The sequence below is a fragment of the Mercurialis annua genome, linkage group LG6 (genome assembly GCF_937616625.2).
Source record: "Mercurialis annua linkage group LG6, ddMerAnnu1.2, whole genome shotgun sequence".
In the NCBI taxonomy this organism is placed as follows: Eukaryota; Viridiplantae; Streptophyta; class Magnoliopsida; order Malpighiales; family Euphorbiaceae; genus Mercurialis; species Mercurialis annua.
In genome coordinates this window covers 347,136-363,831 of record NC_065575.1, presented here as the reverse complement: position 1 = coordinate 363,831, position 16,696 = coordinate 347,136, and the positions used below count along the sequence as shown (strand labels likewise).

Genomic DNA, 16,696 nt, shown 5'->3' with positions numbered 1-16,696 from the left:
GGTGTAAATAACGTGATCTTAGAATAATTTGCTCTTTAAAATTTATAGATTTTAGAAATGATGAAATTAAATATTGAACCTAAAAGAAATATTTGAATAACTTTGGGTATTTAACTCAGAATTCAGTAATATTAAATAAATTTTAATATATATTATGTTATTTAAGACTCCCTAAAAAAACAAATTGAAGATAGACATTGGGGCTCTCTGATTAACTCCTCTAAAATATAGTTTCAGTTCAGTCTCCGTGATAAAGAAATTCCAATATGCGCTTACCACTAGTTATAGTCATGGCAAGCTATAGCAAAGCTTTGTGAAGGGCAACAATGTCAACAAACGGTAAAATTAAATATATTACAAACTTTAGAACAAATGATACAAAATTATCAGAATGGTGTACCCTTTACTAAATATACAGAATAAGTTACCTTTCTGATCAAAATATTGCTACAGACCAACTCTTTTCTAACCTAAGAGCCTGTGCTAGGGTTAGTTGAACACAAAAATTGCTAGTCAATGATATGAGGAAGCTGCCATTTCTTAGCCTATTACTTAAGCTTGCGACCTGTTTTTGACACTGCCTTTTTAAACTTAGAACTCTTGCCTTTTGATTTGAATCCTCCATCAGAATCGTCGTCACTTTCGCCTTTAGACTTCCTTTTGTACTTCTTCTCATCATTCCCACAAATAATTATCTTCTTCTCATCCTTCTCTTCCACAGCTTCAGACTTCTCCTTCGGCTTCCAAATGAAAAGTGACCTGAAACAGTATCTAAATTACAACACAAACTAACAGAACACCGCAACCAAACAAAAAGAAACGAGAAATATATGAAGTTTGACAATCCATATGCAATCTTTTAAAAAGAGAGTGGAACCTTGAACTGCCGGATGCCAGGATATCATCCCGAGGGTGTAGCTTGTTCACAGGACTAATTGTTGTGACATTTGGATCCATAACTTCAGCAACCAGTTTCCCAGTGCTGACGTCTATGAAATCAATAGGATGCAGAGCAACATCATTGTAATTTTCACTTATATAACGACCAACAACTGCAAGGGATTCTGAGGGGTCCTGTTACAAAAAATTGTTTTTGGTATCCCAAGTTTGAGTAGAAATACATAAAGACACCCAATGCACACAATAATTTTCATCACCTTAGGATCCCATTCAGCTCGAAAAGGAGTCAGATGCCTATTAAAATCATGACTGTGCACAATCTCTCGACTTGGCGTGTCCAAATTCCCAAAGATGGAATCCCAGACACGAATACGGTTATCCTGTGAAGTAGTCAGAATTTTGCTGCCAGACAGAGGAGAGAAATATGCACAATTAACTACTCGTTTATGCTCAAGGTCACAAAGAGAAGATCCAGCTTCAAGTCGACGCAAATCCCATATACGAGCCTGAGGTTTAGATATAACGGTTAACACGAATTTCTAAAATTTCCGTGTCTACAATGACACCTTTTTATCAGCTATAATGATCAGAACTATAAAGTAAAATTGTATAGAAAGATATATCAACAAGATGATTGGACAGTTGAGCATGTTGCATTCAGGAGTTCTTTTCAACTGCAACACAGCATAATGAAGGATTTGACTGAATGGGACAAAAGAGAACAAACCAGAGCACATCTATCCAGACAAAAGCCAAATGACCTATCATTTGCGGAATCAAACATGATTGTTTCAGGTATGGAGCAAACTTACAAAATGATCATTCCCGCAGCTCAAAATAAGCTCTGGATGAACCGGATTGCAATGAATGCCAACAACTTTACTACCTTTCTTGTGGATTAAAATCTCCTTCCCAGATTTGTTGTTGGAACGCATATCCACCCTGAACATCAGAAACTATATATTCAGATGTTGCATTTGCACAAATATATGACCACAAAAAGGTGTCCTACTTTTCTGCATAATAATACTTTCATCAACTCAAAATTTATAAAATAAAGATCTAACTACACTCTTCTAGTAATCGCAATAAAACCATAGTACTGCTATATAGTGTTGAAAGTGAGCACATAAATCACCATATCCTGTAATGTTGCTCGTCAATTAGAATTAGTAATAGTCACGAGACTAAATAACAGTAAGAGTTAAGCATACGCGAATAGATTGTTCTTTCCATTTCTTCTTCTCCTTTACCAACCTTGTGATTCTCATTGTATATTTGAAAATTTGTATGCAGGAAAACAGCATACAAAGAAAACATACTTACATATAGAGAAAGCCAAAGTTATCGGCAACGAGCACAACACCTTTCTCTGTGTTGACATCCATACCATAAAGCATTCTCCAGTTTCGTGGTCCCTGCATAATAGAAGTATCTGCATCATGCTTCACTAAATGGTGTTAGGATAACTGTTCTTCAATAAAATTTTCCTCTCCCCTTTTCTCTGCTTCTGCACTAACTGTTTCCTCTATATCAGGCTAGGGAAAGCTCCTGAACTACTTTCTGAAAAACATCCAATTGAGGTGAAGACGCCAGTCGCCAAAACCAGAGCTAATGCCCATGATATTAAATTGCATTGCTAATCATCAACAAAAAAGCTAAATTGTACGTTCAGAACTTCTACCAAAAACCAATTGTTGTGTGCCAACTTTCAGAAAGAAAAAAAATTAAACTAAATTTTTTTTTAGCTAATTTGCTTCAGTAAGGCAAGGGATATAATAAATCACGAGTCCATAAACCAGAATAATAGACATCCAAGTGGTACTGACTACATAAAACTCAAGATTTCATTAGTCAATTCCCCCGTCAATTAATTACAAGCCTTCATAAGCATAAGATCAAACCTACTCGTTAGTATTTATAACTTAATTTTATTTAATGATTAGGAATTTAAATTTATTGGATTCAACGCCAATCAAAAGCTATTTACCTGCCACCCGTCAGGGTTAAGGTTCATCAAAGATGATGAAATGCCAGTCTCCATGTCAGTGCAACTGATGGTTCCATCTGAGGATGCCGCATACATCATACAATCATTTGAAGGGTTAAACCTACAAAAAATAAGAGATCAAGTTTTCATCTGATAACAGAAAGCAATCAAGTGCTGCATCAACATCTTTGTATACACAAACACAAACTAAATACAGAAAAATAAATCTCATACACTAAAACTACCTCATGTTATTGACAATGCATGTGTGTATGTTTCCATAAACCATTTTCTCGTGCACTTTATCAAAATCCCAGACGCCAACCTGCCCTTTCTTTTTTGTTGACAAAAATATTAAAATAAGTCAGCTATTGTGATACTCTCACACTTTTACATTGAGTAAACTCGTAAGAACGACAAACATATAATGTGAAACTCACCTTATCCCCAGATAAAAGGATGTTATTCTTTGTAGGGTGGAATTCCAAACATGTCACCCGCCTGCTGTGGTATCTGATAACTGCACAGCACACTTGATCCGGTATGACATATGCTGGCTTAATCTATTGAGCAGGAGACATCAAAATTCATTCCTAAGATTACCTTACAGCTTTTCGCATTACTAAGTATGGTTGGCCAGATAGTGAGAAAACTAAGCATCTATAGGCTAATTTCTCAAACATCAGCTGTACAGCTTTCAAAACCTTGAGTTACATTATATTGCTCAAAAGTGAAAACATCAGTCGCAGCATATACATTGCTATGATTTGATAATTAAAAAGCAAAAAGTTTGGCCTTTAAATTTGAAGAATAAATTGGAGAAGTTGAAAAGTGTACTTGAGGGATGCTTGGTGTAAGCTGACGCTGGAAAACATACTGCAAAGTATTATGAGAATTTCTTTGGGGAGCCGAGATGATCCCAAAGTCAATAGCCACTCTATGCGGGCATGACATCGTTGTATGGCCTGCCATTTTCAAAATTGGCATATAGAAGCATGATTGAAAAATTAGTGTTACTACTAATCACCATCAACCAAGTGAGTACCAAATGAAACTAAAGCCCAAAAGCAGAATTAGAAGAAATAGAAATGAATACGAACCAGGCATTTTGCAAAGAAAGCAGGGTTTCATAGGGCAATCAATGTAAGTAGCCCCCTTAAACCCGGCTTCATGTCCTGGTTTCTTGCACACCTATAGCAACACAAACAAAATAAAAAATGTACAAATAAAAAAACTAAGGTAAGGAAGACGGAAACGGGGAGGTTATATACTTTGCAGACTTTCTTGAGACTGATCGTGATGGGTGCTTTCAGTTTCTTCTTGGAATTCAAATCCTCTTCAATATTTGTTGTTTCTTCAACTTCTGGTTCTGATTCTGATTCGTTAACTTCAATATCATTTTCATCTTCATCTTCTGATGATTCAGAGTCCGTATCCCTCTCAATCACCACTTGTGGAAACGCCAACCTTCTCGTTTGCGGCGCCATTTGTTCCAAATTTCTTGCAACCCAGCCCCAGGAACCCAATTTTCACTTCGTTAATTGCTTATTTACTAAAAGACCGTCGAGTCGGCACTGAGATTTTTGGGTATTTCCGGTATTGAGAAGAATGCTGAGAGGCGGGAATCGACGTGGCCCATTATTCACCGCTTACAATTTTTACATTTTTTGTGGACGTGAGCCTTGTGGGTCCACCATACGACGGCGTTATGAGTTGCTTTGTGTGAGCGCGACACGTGCACAAATGACTATTACTATGCACCGTATGCCTCCAACGACGTCGTTATAATATATTATCTGTGGCTGGCGGAATAGAATTACCAAAATCTGCTAAATTATGAATTGCAGACGCTAGAATGTTCGATTCCGATATCTTCAATCACTATTAAAAGTGCATCCAAATTAAAGAAACGACATGATAATGCAAATTGAAACGCAAACGGATCCCTGTTTCACCACAAATTTAAACCATAAATACTGTACAGCAACAACAGCGAGTTGTATAAGAAGAGCTAAAACATAGAATATAGTATAGACTTAATCTTCTTGTTGAGGATGAAATCTTTTAGATTGAACCTGCCTCTACCCATTAACAACACGCACATAACTCCTAAGCAATTCCTCCCCTCTACTATCACACCTTCATCTTCAAGAATCCAAACAGTATTACGCCCACTTCGCACTGCTCGTTTTCCTCCACTTCTTGCAAGTCAAACTGACACTGTAGCTGTTACAGAAGACGAAACTGATATTGCTGAGCCCTTGCCGGATGGGCTAAGTTTGGAGTTGATGCCGCGGCATGTGGCGGTCATTATGGATGGAAATGGAAGGTGGGCCAAGCAGAGAGGGTGGGTGGCATCCAAAGGGCATGAAGTGGGCGTACGTTCATTGGAGGATGTCATGAAGCTTTGTGGTGACTGGGGGATTCAAGTTCTTACTGTTTTTGCCTTTTCTTCTGATAATTGGACTAGGCCTGAGGTGCCCTATAGTAATACTCTCTTTAATTCATTTTCATATTTTTTAATTTCCCTACTAATTGCCTATATTTAACTAGTGCAGGTGGAGGTCAATTTCCTGCTGAGTTTGTTTGAGAAACTGTTAAAATCTGAATTGGACAAATTTGTCAGGTATCTATCAAGTCAAAGCTCTCTGTTTCAGGACTGGTGTTATTTATTAGATACTGTTATACTGATAATGACTAGTTTTGATGAATCCATAGGAAAGGTATTCGGGTGTCGGTAATTGGAGATTCATCGAGGCTTCCCCGGTCTCTGCAGAGGATAATAAATGAAGTAGAGGAGACAACCAAAGGCTGCTCCAAGCTTCACCTACTTGTGGCAGTTAGTTACAGTGGGAAGTATGATGTTCTGAAAGCTTGTCAAAATATTGCTGCTCAGGTTAAGGAAGGCCTTATCGAACCACACGAAATTAGCGAAGAACTGATCGAACAGGAGCTTGAGACAAACTGCACGGAGTATTCGTCGCCTGATCTATTAATCCGAACCAGTGGTGAGCTCAGAATCAGCAACTTCTTGCTGTGGCAGTTGGCCTACACTGAACTCTACTTTGCAGAGCAACTGTGGCCTGATTTTGGAAAACCTGGATTTGTGGATGCTTTACTTTCATATCAGCAACGGCAAAGACGCTACGGTCAACGAACCTGATCCATGAATAAGAGCTAGCTTTTGGGTGCGGCAATTTTAAGTCAAGCTCGGGAGGTGCTTGGTGTATAATATATATTTATACATGTATATACATATTTAACCAAAACAAATACTAAAATTATATAAAATATTCTGCAATTCATCTATGTTATTAGTGGTATGACTTTGATCTCTTCTCTTCTGGCTTTAAATTACTTAAGCTGCCCACCACCAATAAGAAAAAAGAAAATTTAAGTGGTGATATCAAAATAAATTTGAATCTTATATCGGAAAAGTCAATCATGATTGTGACAATATTTATATTTAATCATTAATATAAAAAAATTATTATTAAATATATAATTTATTAATTATTCAATGTGAGAAGGAGTTGATTAAATTTAAGTAGTTGAAAGTTGATTATTACATTTTGAAATAAATTTAAATATTTTATACTAATTTTATATTTATACTCATGCATGTAATTATACCTTCAGTACAATTCCATCGCTAAGTAAACAATCATCTCGATAAAATAGCCTATAAAAAGGTGACAATGTCACTCCTCATATGGTGTGTTTTAATCACCATTTTTATTATTTTAATTACTCACTCCGTCCCATTTGACTTACACACAGATTAAGAAAACATTAATTATTCTTGTCTTTTCATGTTTTTTCATGTTTTGCCCCTATTAATGATAGTGGAATTTTCCATAAAACTCTTTTAAGATAACTAAAACAAGGGTAAAATGGGGTATTCAATGGAAAAGTATTCTAAAAATAGTAATGGGACTTTTTAAATGGGATCCCAAAATAGAATATGGGACTTCTTAAACGGGACGGAGGGAGTACTTTGTTATCCTTAGTGACTTAAATGTCAGAGTGGACTTTTGACCTAAAAACCCAAGTCGACCATTTGTTTTGTCGTACTTGTAGATCCGTGATTCGTGTCATAAACCAACAACATCCGGATATACACGCTCATCAAATCACATTCAACATTCCAAAACACGTTATTTGACGTCGTCTATGGGAATGATTACCAAAAATAAATATTTAGTTATCAAAAAATAGGTGTCCATAAGAAGCTTTATAAATTGGGTGTTTGACTAGTTTTTTGGAGCTAAATGATGAAGATTTGGCATTGATCTGCCAAAACCTTTGGCATAATAAAAATAATGTGGTATGGAGTAAGAAGGCGAAGTTGTCGGATTCTATTTTTTCTCAAGCATGTTCTCAACTTGCTAGCTGTAGAATTGCTCGAGTTTCGACAAAACAATTGAAGCTGGTAGGTTTATTGAAGGAAGATGGTAGATATCGGTAGGAATCTCCTTCTGAAGGCTGGCTAAAGGCGAATGGGGATGCAATTTTTTTTCGATAACGGAGGGATATGCGTTGGTATTGAGAGATTGGAAGGGGTTAGTTGTTCAAGCGAGACACTTAAAAATTACAGGGGAGTTACTCGCCAACAACAGTAGAGACGTTAGGCATTTGAGAAGTTTTAAGTTGGCTTAAGAACTTCAACAAGGTTATTATTAAATCGGATGCTACGGAGGCGGTTTTGGAGATTCAAAATCCGGGTCTTATTGACTCAGATAGTTTAGGATTGTTTGAGATTATAAAAACAGTTATTTATTATGTTATTTATTTTCGTGAGACGATATGCGAATCAGGTTGCACATGTTCTTGCGCAAGATGTCTGTTCCATTTCATATTATCAATGTGTTATTATTACTTTTGTAAGTATCTCATAAATATAACTGCTTTAGAGCATCTCCAATGCAATGTTAAAATGGAATGCTAACGCCATAATTTAGCATTAATTGTTAAAATGCAACTCCAATGTAATGTTATATTTTGTGCTAAATTTAGGATATGCTATTAATATTATTAATGATTTTTTGTTATTCTAAACAAAAAAAAGTAATTTTTTTAAGATATCAAATTTATTGAACCAAATACAATAAAAGTTACTTCAGCACTAATGAATAATTATACAACGCAACAGTTGTGCCACGTCATTCGTGCAATAAACCAATGAGACGTTAGCCATATGTAAATGTTTAATTATAAAAAAATAAGTAATAAATAAAAATTTCATATCACAAATAATTATTGACTTGTTGTAAAAAATAACGTGGCACATCCGTTGTGTGGGATAAACACTCAGCAACTAATAGATAAGAAATATGTGATTTATCAATTTGATTTTTTTGTTTGATTTTGATATCAATTTGAATTTGTTAGTTTTTCAAAGTTAAACGAAAATCGCGTTGACAAATATTTTGAACACCCCTACCATTAGCTGTATAATCTAATTAAAGAATTCAATCATACCTTAAATAAAAACATTATCCATTAGATCAAAATAACAGTGAATGTGATATTAAGTGGTGCATGATAGGTGAGCCGCTGTTTTTGCAAACAACCGGCGGGCAGCGCCACCGATATTTGTGTTTATCTCATGATTGCGCCGCCAGTAGTCCCACTCTTATTTATTTGCTTTTTCTCCCAAAAATACCCTCCTCGCATATTTTATTTTATTTTATAATAAGTGTATTAAATTTGTAGTAATTACTAACTCACCATTAATTGTTTTAAAATAAATTATCATTTTTATTAAATATAAATTATAAATTATTTTATTCTCTATTGAAATATTCTTATTATTTAATTCTACTTGTTCTTAGTATACATTAAGTTGGAATTAAACAATTATAATTATGTTCAATATTTAAATAATAATTTAGAATTTAAATAATAATTTAGAATTTAAATAATAATTTATAGAGATATTATGCAAATTTTATAACTATACATGATTAATAAAATAAGGTGCAGGCGGGGTAGAGTTGTAATTTGACAGAAGTGAAGGCTTAGAGTGGTGGAGGTGGTTTATAAGGTTTTGGAGGGAGGAATACGGTTTGTTGTTTTGTTTTGAAAGATCATCATCATCATCATCATCAACAACCATTTACCCTAATTCCATCGCTTTTTGAATCTTCATTGAATCATACTCAATTGATCCAACGCTGATGGGAAAATTGTCATTTAAGGATTCTCTGAAAGCTCTTGAAGCTGACATCCACTTCGCCAACACGCTGTATCTAATTCTCTCTCTCTCATTTTTTCTTGTGACAATTTGTTTAACATTTCTATATGCTGATAGTATAATTTAAGGCTGTTAGCTGATCCCTATGCTTTTCACTCAGCGCCTTACAATGCCCAAGGGACACCGACGGGGCTCTTTTACAGATGAGATTATCCTACACTTCTGCCGCCCAATTTTTGCTTTTCCTCCTTCAGTGGACCGACTGTAATCTTGCGGGTGCTCTTGGTTTACTTAGAATTCTTATCTATTTCGTATGTCATTTCACATTTTAACCTTTTATTTTTATTCCACTCTTTCTCACCTTCCACATTGTAGTATTAATTTACAGCTTCTTGTTGGGTGTGACAATGTGGTCATTGGTGCAGAATTATGTCGATGGAAACACAACCATGTCTGTCTATGAAAGGAAATCTAGTCTTAGAGAATTTTATGGTGAGTCACTTTCTTATAGGGTTCAGTTTTTACTTATATTTGTAACTTTCTCATATTCTTTTTGGGAACCCAATTAAAATTTAAACGCAATTTGCTTAATTTGTGAAGTTAAAAGCTTATGTTTGCTATTGCACGTTCATGTTTGGATTTCTATGAACAGGGGTTATATTTCCTTCTCTTTTGCAACTTCAAAGTGGAGTTACCGATTTGGAAGACAGGAAACAAAAAGATATTTGCAATATCAAATATAAAAGAAAGGATGATTTGGATAGAGAGAAACTCTCTGAAGTCGACATCGAAAGAGAAGAGGAGTGTGGCATTTGCTTGGAGATTAACAGCCAGGTTATATTGCCTAATTGCAACCATTCTTTGTGTTTGAACTGCTACCGGGACTGGTAAGCTTTTTATGTCTCTTATCTCTGCTATTCAATTGTGTATGCTGTTTTCTTCATTTAGCCAACGCCAGGAATCCAAGTGCTATCAGGATTGATGAGCCTTTTATGTCTTTTTCTGCTTACCTCATATTACCATTGCTACGAATCAAAGTGAAACCCATCTTCCTTAGTGTCTGTCTGACCATTGAAGTTGGTCTATCATCTCATTATTAGGGTGATTTTTTGACATAAGGGAGAGCCCTGGGCTTATCTAATCCTCATAGCAAGTTTCACTGGCTGAGACGGCTGGACCAGAACTGGTAGAAAGCGAACTGAACTTGTTGCATAATTGTATTGCTTTTCAATAAACGTAACTTACAGGGCTCTGTAGGTCATGATCAATTTATTTCCCTGTGCAATTTTTTCAATCTTATCATATAGAAGAAACCATTCTAGACTAAGTTGTTTGGCCAGACTCATAGCATAAGAATTAAGTATTGTTAACTGGTATATTACATCAGAATTTTCTAGCTGTCGCATACTTGTACTTAGTGATTTTTAGGCTTACTCCCTCCCTCCATTCATATTGATTGTAACCTGATGATGTGTAATTTTGGTGCAGGCGTGAGAGGTCTCAATCTTGTCCCTTTTGCCGAGATAGTCTTAAAAGGGTAAATTCTGGTGACCTTTGGATTTATACAGATAAGTCTGATAGTGTTGATTTATCCTTAATTTGGAGAGACAATTGTAAGAGGCTTTACATGTACATTAGTAAGTTGCCTCTTATTGTCCCCGATCATATGATCATTCCAATTAATTCTCATGTTAAGTGACATTTTTCTGGTGCTGGAACTGGGAACTTTTAATATATGATAATCAACAAATGTACATATTCTGAAGGATATTTGAAAATGTAAATGGCTTTTAAAATAAATGGGTGGATCGTAGCTTGAAAATGATGTTGTTCTGACTTTCATCGACATAGCAAAGAACGTTAAGAATGATTTCTATGAAATATACACATGTTTACGTACTGGAAAGTGAATGAGCCGCTAGATAGATATACATGTATGACCTGTGTGGTTTAGCTGTTCCTGTTGTGAGCTGTTAGATGAAATCCAACCGCTGACAACTGCTAAACCAAACACGCCTTAAGTTTACTAGATCACAAAACAAATATAAAATGAAAGAGAGCCTATGAATGATCTTGAGCTTGAAGACGAACATAGTCGGAGTAAAAGTGGGAGTGGTTTTCTTCTGGATGAGCAATGTACGCATAACCTCCATGGCTAGATATGTCAAGACCTGCAACTTCTTCGTCAATAGTGATCCTCAGTATGCTAAGCTTGTGAAGCATGTAGAAGAGTGGTCCCATTGTCAAACTGACCCAGCACACAATCACACAGAGTTCAACCAGTTGCGATCCTATCAGACCCCAACCCCCACCTAATAAAATGCCATAAGGTCTCACCGAACCACTTGCACCTGATTCATAAGCCTGACTCACAAACTCCTCTTTGGCGAACAACCCTGTGAATATCAAACCCCATGCACCACACCCACCATGCAATTGAGTTGCCTCCAATGGGTCATCAAATTGCAATTTCAACGCCACCATATTTAACCCGATCAGTATCCAAGCAGCGCAGAACCCGCACACGATTGCAGCCCATGGCTCAACAACTGAACATCCTGATGTTATTGCAACAAACCCACCAAGCACTCCATTGCAAACATCTAATGCATCCCAATGCCCCACTAGTAATCTCCGGCCGAATAGAGTTACAATTCCGGCTGTCGAACCTGCCAATGTAGTTGTCACTGCAGTTCTGCCAACAGCGGTCCAGTTACCTTGGTCGGCTGTGTTGGGGTAGGGTACAAGAATCTTATCAAATGAACCAGGATTAAACCCAAACCATCCAAACCACAACAGGAATGTTCCGAGTACTACTAAAGTTGCATTATGCCCACGCATAGGCACAGGTTTTCCAAATGCATCAAACCGGCCTACTCGAGGGCCTTCTATGAGAGCGCCCCAAAACCCGGCAATGGCGCCCACCAAATGTACCACGCCGCTGCCAGCAAAATCAATAGCACCCGATCCAAATAACAAGTGAGTCGAGTTTGGACTGAGCCAGCCGGTAGACGACCAAACCCAGTGAGCCACGACAGGATAAACAAAGCCGGTAAGGAAAAATGAGAAAACGAGGTAGGCGCTGAATTGGGTTCGCTCAGCAATGGAGCCGCTGGTGATTCCAGCAACAGCAATAGCAAAAGCCCATTGGTAAAGGAAAAAAGTGTAGTCATAAGAAGAATTGGGAATATGATGGAGAGCAAAGAAAGAAGTACCAATAAAAGGATTAGTGTTTGAGGCATCACCAAATGCAAAAGCGAAGCCGAAAAGGTAATAAGAAATGCTGCCAACAACAGCATCGACAACGTTAGTAAGCATAATGTTCATGGCATTCTTGGCCCTGACAGAACCGGCGCATAACATGGCGAACCCAAGTTGCATGACAAACACCAAGTAAGCTGAGAAGAGTAGGTAAATGGTGTTGATAGAGTCTGTAACACTTCGTTCCCATGAGACCTCCATAGCTTAGTAGATGGTTGGTGGTAGTAGAAGACGGGGGAGATTGCATGAACAAATGCAAATGTTAATACGTTGAGTGGTGGTTGCTGCTGTAGCCGTGCCCACTTGTCTAGTTGTTGATTAATGACTAGCAGTGCATTTTGCTTCAATGACTTAAACCAAAATGGATAAGATTAAAACCGGCTTGTTTTCCTTTGTAATAATGCTTCATTACTGCTGTTCAGCTTAGCAGTTAGATTAAAACATGCATTACCTACTGATAATAACATAATAACTCGATTACTTCAATTTGTGAGCCATAAATTTAATTTTCCATCCCGTCTGTGAGTCATAAATCTAATTTTCTATCCCGTCAAATTCCCGTAGTAATTTGACGCAAGTTAAATTCAGTTCCTCCCCTATTATATTAATATAAAATACATGTAGGCATCCAAAGATTTAAGAAGCCAACAGCTTCAGCTTCCCAGCTTGGTTGTTAATAAAGATTTTCGGCTAGTTGCTTCAGTTTAGTGGTTAGACAGACTTATCTTGATCATTTTTTAGGACAAATTGGACAAACATGTTTTTATTTAGTTTGCTATAATCTCAACATTACTCACAAATAATACACATAATCACAAAGTTCTAAAATATTTACATACTATATATTTACGTTACAATGGACTATTTGACGTGTAACTAGTAGGTTTTGACGTAGTTATGATGGTTTGATACGGGAATTCGGCTAGTAAGGGAAGGTCTCATAGTAACAATTGCAGATTCATTAGCTCCAGCTCTAAGACCGGCCTTCCCTGCTTCCAAAAATCTCCTAACTGCATCCTCAGCATATCTATTGGCTTCCCCAACTGTCATGCTTTTCCCGATATCTGGATAAGTATTTAGGACATGGTCTCCATTGAGCTGTGACGCAAGCTGGATCATTTCTACTTGAAACTCGGATAGTGGCATATCTTCTACCGGTCCCCTTGGCCTCAATGACATCTGTACCTCTGGCAGGGTTTCTGTATCCAAATTTAAAACATCAATTTCAGACCATAAATACAGGATAAGAGGTCTAGAATATTTTTATTTTTTTTACAATGGGGAGGGGAGCTGGGGAGGTATGAACTCGGGTTTTCAGGTTTGAACTATATATGTCTCTCTACCATTTAGGTATATGCCTGAGGAACATGCATACAGGCCATTTGTGTAAATCTGCAGTTTCCTATAATGCCGAAAGTGGACAAGTGCAAACAGGTATATGATATAATTCAGTTTAAAGTTCATATAAGTTAGAGGTCTCTTGGATACCTTCTACATATACATTTCTAGAGAGCAACAAATTGCCTACAGTAAGAAAGGAACAAATCGCCTACAAACTAGTTTTTATTTGTCTTTGAAAAGAATGCGAGACAGACAGACACAGTATATTCATCAGTTGTTTGATACCATCTCATAACAGCTAGGGAGCAAGGGAGCCGAAAAAAAAAGGCAACTTGGCTTTTCTTTCATGTGCAGAAAAGATTGCAATTCTCTCAATAATTTCTTGACACTAGACTAGAGAGTCTATCTTTGTGCAAAATCAGTTGTATTCAATGATTCAACTCAACAAATTTTAATACCAAACAGCTGAAGTCAGCTAATACCAGCTTGACAAGTTCTCTTTATACTACCGACTCCCACTAAGTTTTTAAAGCCCACAAGTGAGGGGTTAAGCCAAATACATTAGGACTTCCCACTTAAATGAAGAATAGATGCAATCACATTCTGGGTATCTAGTGCAGAGCTTCAACAGAATGAAGTGGATAGACCATGACAACAACAACAACAAAAAATACCAAGTATAATAATGATAAGAGGGAAGACAAAGTTGATGATCAAAGGGAAGGGATAGAGACAAACCTGGACAGTCGTCACGAGGAGTGTCACGAATATAAAAATAATCCTCAAAAGTACCAGCCCACGCATCTCTTTTTGTAAGGAAGTTAGACTTCAGGTTAAAAAGCTTCTTTACAGTAGCAGGAATGGAAGAATGCTCGAACTGTGAATGTGGCGTTGGCCCAGCAGGCTTATGAATCACTGGGCAAAAAAATCAATCAATCAACTGGTTAGAGAACATGACTAAGATATGAAATTAAGATTGATGGCTGTTCTCAATTCATAAGACATACACTCTAGCACAGCACAAGACAAGGAAAAATCTCTTAACTTTAACCAGAAACAAACAAGTAAAATCCTTAATCAGCCAAAAAGTGGGCAGTCTAATTCCATATGCAATACTAATGAAGGGTCATTATTGTTGTACAGTATCATACAAGAAAGCACATCAATTTTAATGACTTTAATCAAAAGTTCCGTTCTTTTTGTCCTATCAACGCTTTCACAATCCAACACTAAACTCAATTACTAAAAAAACAGGCAAATAACAAACTCACCAGTGGCCTTGTCAATCCAAGGAGAAATCAAAAGAGTAGGAACCCTAACACCCAACCGATCAAACCCAAAATAATAAGGGTCGGGTCCAACAATTCCATCAGGACTAGGCACACCTGTTACGGGTGTAGGCACGTGATCATAAAACCCGCCGTGCTCATCATACGTGATCAACACAGCCATTTCCTTCCACTGCGGACTAGCCCTCAGCGTCTCATACACCTCCTTCACAAACTTCTGCCCCATCGCCACGTCATGTGATGGATGATCATCATTCGCCGGAAACAGCTCCACGTCGAAATAACGTTGCTCCACCACCACATAATTAGGCAACTTCCCTAAGCTTGCATGCTTTTTGAATTTAAGTGCATAATCATGAAACTTCAAGAGGTGCTTCAGTTTTCTGAGGGACTTAAAAAAGAGAGTGGCAGGGATGTTCTGGTAATATATTCCAAACGTAAGGTCATTTTCGTCTAATGAGTCGAATATCGTTTTTTGTGGGAACCCATGGATTAGATCTGTGCGGACGTTGCTCATCGCTCCGTGCGACGTCGCTGAGTGAACATAAAACCGGTTCGGTTGAGTCGAAGCCGGAACCGAGGCAAACCACCGGTCGAAAACTGCAAACTCGTTGGCTAAAGCCGTGTAAACCGGTAACTTGCTCGGTTTAAACCCGCTCATCACGATGCTTGATTTGTTTTCACTCATGGACTCTGCGACCTGGGCGAAACCGTTCATTAGCGGTTGGTTAGATTTGGTATCATCATCCGACCCGAAAATCTGTTCTCGGATGGCTTGAAATGAGTGACCCGGGTCCCACTCGATGAAGTGAGCGTCATCGGAGACGTAGACTTTGTCGGAGTTAGGGTCGGAGACGGAGATGCGATTGTGTTCTTGTCCGGTGAGACCGTCGATTTCGGGTCGGGTAGATTTGAGCCAGCCAAGAACATGGTCAAAGGAACGATTTTCCATGACGACGACTACAATGGTTTTGATGGGTCCTTTGATTTGGGTTCTATGCCTTGTTTGCAAATCATCTAAGTTGAAGGAGTTGACAGAAACTATTAAGTAAAGAAATAAGAGCAAAGTGAAGATGGGTAGACGCCGGACGTCCATTTTCCGGCGACAGGGAAAAGAAAGTCCGGGATAGAGTGGTATAAAAGTAAGAGAAAGATTTGGAAATAGAAGGAGAAAGGAAAATGGAATGTACCAAAAATGGTGAATTGAGTGTGAGAATGAAAAAGAAGAAAGAAAAATCAAATCTATAGTTTACTTTAAAATTAATTATTAAGGTTAGAGATGTTTCTGGATTTTTTGTTAATGATTTGCCCAGTAAAAGTTGCAAGTAAAACAGTGATTTTTTTTATTAAAATCATCTTCTATTAAAATCATCTTCTTTCAATTCATTGCAATTAGGCCAACTTTTCAATTTTTCAAAAAGGGATTTGAAAGTAAAAGTTTTATATTTGAAAATTTGAAAGTTTTTGTTAATTTAAATTTATAAAAATTATATTTTGATTCATTAAATATTTCTAAATTTAACGATCACAACAACAAACTTCAATTTTAATTGAGCTATTATTTTTTCCTGCTTTATTTTAAAATATTATTTGTATTGTATTATATTTTAAATTGAAAATTAAAATTTTTATCATAGTCAGACTAATTATACTAATTTATTGGATAACAGAATAAAAATAAAAAAATAAACCTAAAATATTATAAAAATAATATAGAAA

The 16,696-nt window shown here is 36.9% G+C and overlaps 5 protein-coding genes across 5 annotated transcripts; 2 read left to right on the top strand and 3 right to left on the bottom strand.

The window, feature by feature from the left end:
- Positions 1 to 329: 329 nt before the first annotated feature.
- On the bottom strand, positions 330 to 4,605 carry LOC126687430 (protein DAMAGED DNA-BINDING 2). Its single transcript, XM_050381992.2, has 11 exons — positions 4,162 to 4,605; positions 3,991 to 4,081; positions 3,728 to 3,855; positions 3,331 to 3,453; positions 3,136 to 3,224; positions 2,891 to 3,011; positions 2,227 to 2,318; positions 1,713 to 1,842; positions 1,158 to 1,406; positions 878 to 1,074; positions 330 to 759 (listed from the first exon to the last, which is right to left on the bottom strand). Exons 1-11 carry the CDS (start codon positions 4,375 to 4,377, stop codon positions 549 to 551), a joined length of 1,647 nt encoding a protein of 548 aa, XP_050237949.1. The 5' UTR covers positions 4,378 to 4,605; the 3' UTR covers positions 330 to 548.
- A 271-nt stretch (positions 4,606 to 4,876) lies between these two features.
- LOC126687431 (dehydrodolichyl diphosphate synthase 2) lies at positions 4,877 to 6,199 on the top strand. Its single transcript, XM_050381993.2, has 3 exons — positions 4,877 to 5,367; positions 5,449 to 5,516; positions 5,609 to 6,199. The coding sequence occupies exons 1-3, from the start codon at positions 4,945 to 4,947 to the stop codon at positions 6,051 to 6,053; spliced, it is 936 nt and encodes a 311-aa protein (XP_050237950.1). The 5' UTR covers positions 4,877 to 4,944; the 3' UTR covers positions 6,054 to 6,199.
- Positions 6,200 to 8,944: 2,745 nt separating this feature from the next.
- On the top strand, positions 8,945 to 10,908 carry LOC126687367 (E3 ubiquitin-protein ligase AIRP2). The gene is made up of 5 exons (XM_050381915.2): positions 8,945 to 9,137; positions 9,247 to 9,397; positions 9,512 to 9,578; positions 9,739 to 9,973; positions 10,575 to 10,908. Exons 1-5 carry the CDS (start codon positions 9,070 to 9,072, stop codon positions 10,783 to 10,785), a joined length of 732 nt encoding a protein of 243 aa, XP_050237872.1. The 5' UTR covers positions 8,945 to 9,069; the 3' UTR covers positions 10,786 to 10,908.
- On the bottom strand, positions 10,902 to 12,738 carry LOC126687366 (ammonium transporter 1 member 3). Its single transcript, XM_050381914.2, has one exon. The coding sequence runs from the start codon at positions 12,546 to 12,548 to the stop codon at positions 11,148 to 11,150; it is 1,401 nt and encodes a 466-aa protein (XP_050237871.1). The 5' UTR covers positions 12,549 to 12,738; the 3' UTR covers positions 10,902 to 11,147.
- A 356-nt stretch (positions 12,739 to 13,094) lies between these two features.
- LOC126687365 (non-specific phospholipase C1) lies at positions 13,095 to 16,207 on the bottom strand. Its single transcript, XM_050381913.2, has 3 exons — positions 14,960 to 16,207; positions 14,427 to 14,603; positions 13,095 to 13,546 (listed from the first exon to the last, which is right to left on the bottom strand). Exons 1-3 carry the CDS (start codon positions 16,071 to 16,073, stop codon positions 13,224 to 13,226), a joined length of 1,614 nt encoding a protein of 537 aa, XP_050237870.1. The 5' UTR covers positions 16,074 to 16,207; the 3' UTR covers positions 13,095 to 13,223.
- Between the last annotated feature and the right edge of the window lie 489 nt (positions 16,208 to 16,696).

Bases quoted from the DNA above. Each gene is read 5' to 3' on its own strand.
- LOC126687430 (XM_050381992.2), bottom strand. From the start codon at position 4,377: ATGGCGCCGCAAACGAGAAGGTTGGCGTTTCCACAAGTGGTGATTGAG. The intron at 3,856-3,990 runs GTTCGTATTCAT...TGAAAATGGCAG, and splicing joins CTTTCTTTGCAAAATGCCTG to GCCATACAACGATGTCATGC. The intron at 760-877 runs GTTCCACTCTCT...ATACTGTTTCAG, and splicing joins CTGGCATCCGGCAGTTCAAG to GTCACTTTTCATTTGGAAGC.
- LOC126687366 (XM_050381914.2), bottom strand. From the start codon at position 12,548: ATGGAGGTCTCATGGGAACGAAGTGTTACAGACTCTATCAACACCATT.
- LOC126687367 (XM_050381915.2), top strand. From the start codon at position 9,070: ATGGGAAAATTGTCATTTAAGGATTCTCTGAAAGCTCTTGAAGCTGAC. The intron at 9,138-9,246 runs GTATCTAATTCT...CTTTTCACTCAG, and splicing joins ATCCACTTCGCCAACACGCT to CGCCTTACAATGCCCAAGGG. The intron at 9,974-10,574 runs GTAAGCTTTTTA...ATTTTGGTGCAG, and splicing joins TTGAACTGCTACCGGGACTG to GCGTGAGAGGTCTCAATCTT.
- LOC126687365 (XM_050381913.2), bottom strand. From the start codon at position 16,073: ATGGACGTCCGGCGTCTACCCATCTTCACTTTGCTCTTATTTCTTTAC. The intron at 14,604-14,959 runs GTGAGTTTGTTA...TTTTTTGCCCAG, and splicing joins TTGGATTGACAAGGCCACTG to TGATTCATAAGCCTGCTGGG. The intron at 13,547-14,426 runs GTTTGTCTCTAT...ATTTGGATACAG, and splicing joins TCCTCGTGACGACTGTCCAG to AAACCCTGCCAGAGGTACAG.
- LOC126687431 (XM_050381993.2), top strand. From the start codon at position 4,945: ATGAAATCTTTTAGATTGAACCTGCCTCTACCCATTAACAACACGCAC. The intron at 5,368-5,448 runs GTGCCCTATAGT...TAACTAGTGCAG, and splicing joins ATAATTGGACTAGGCCTGAG to GTGGAGGTCAATTTCCTGCT. The intron at 5,517-5,608 runs GTATCTATCAAG...ATGAATCCATAG, and splicing joins GAATTGGACAAATTTGTCAG to GAAAGGTATTCGGGTGTCGG.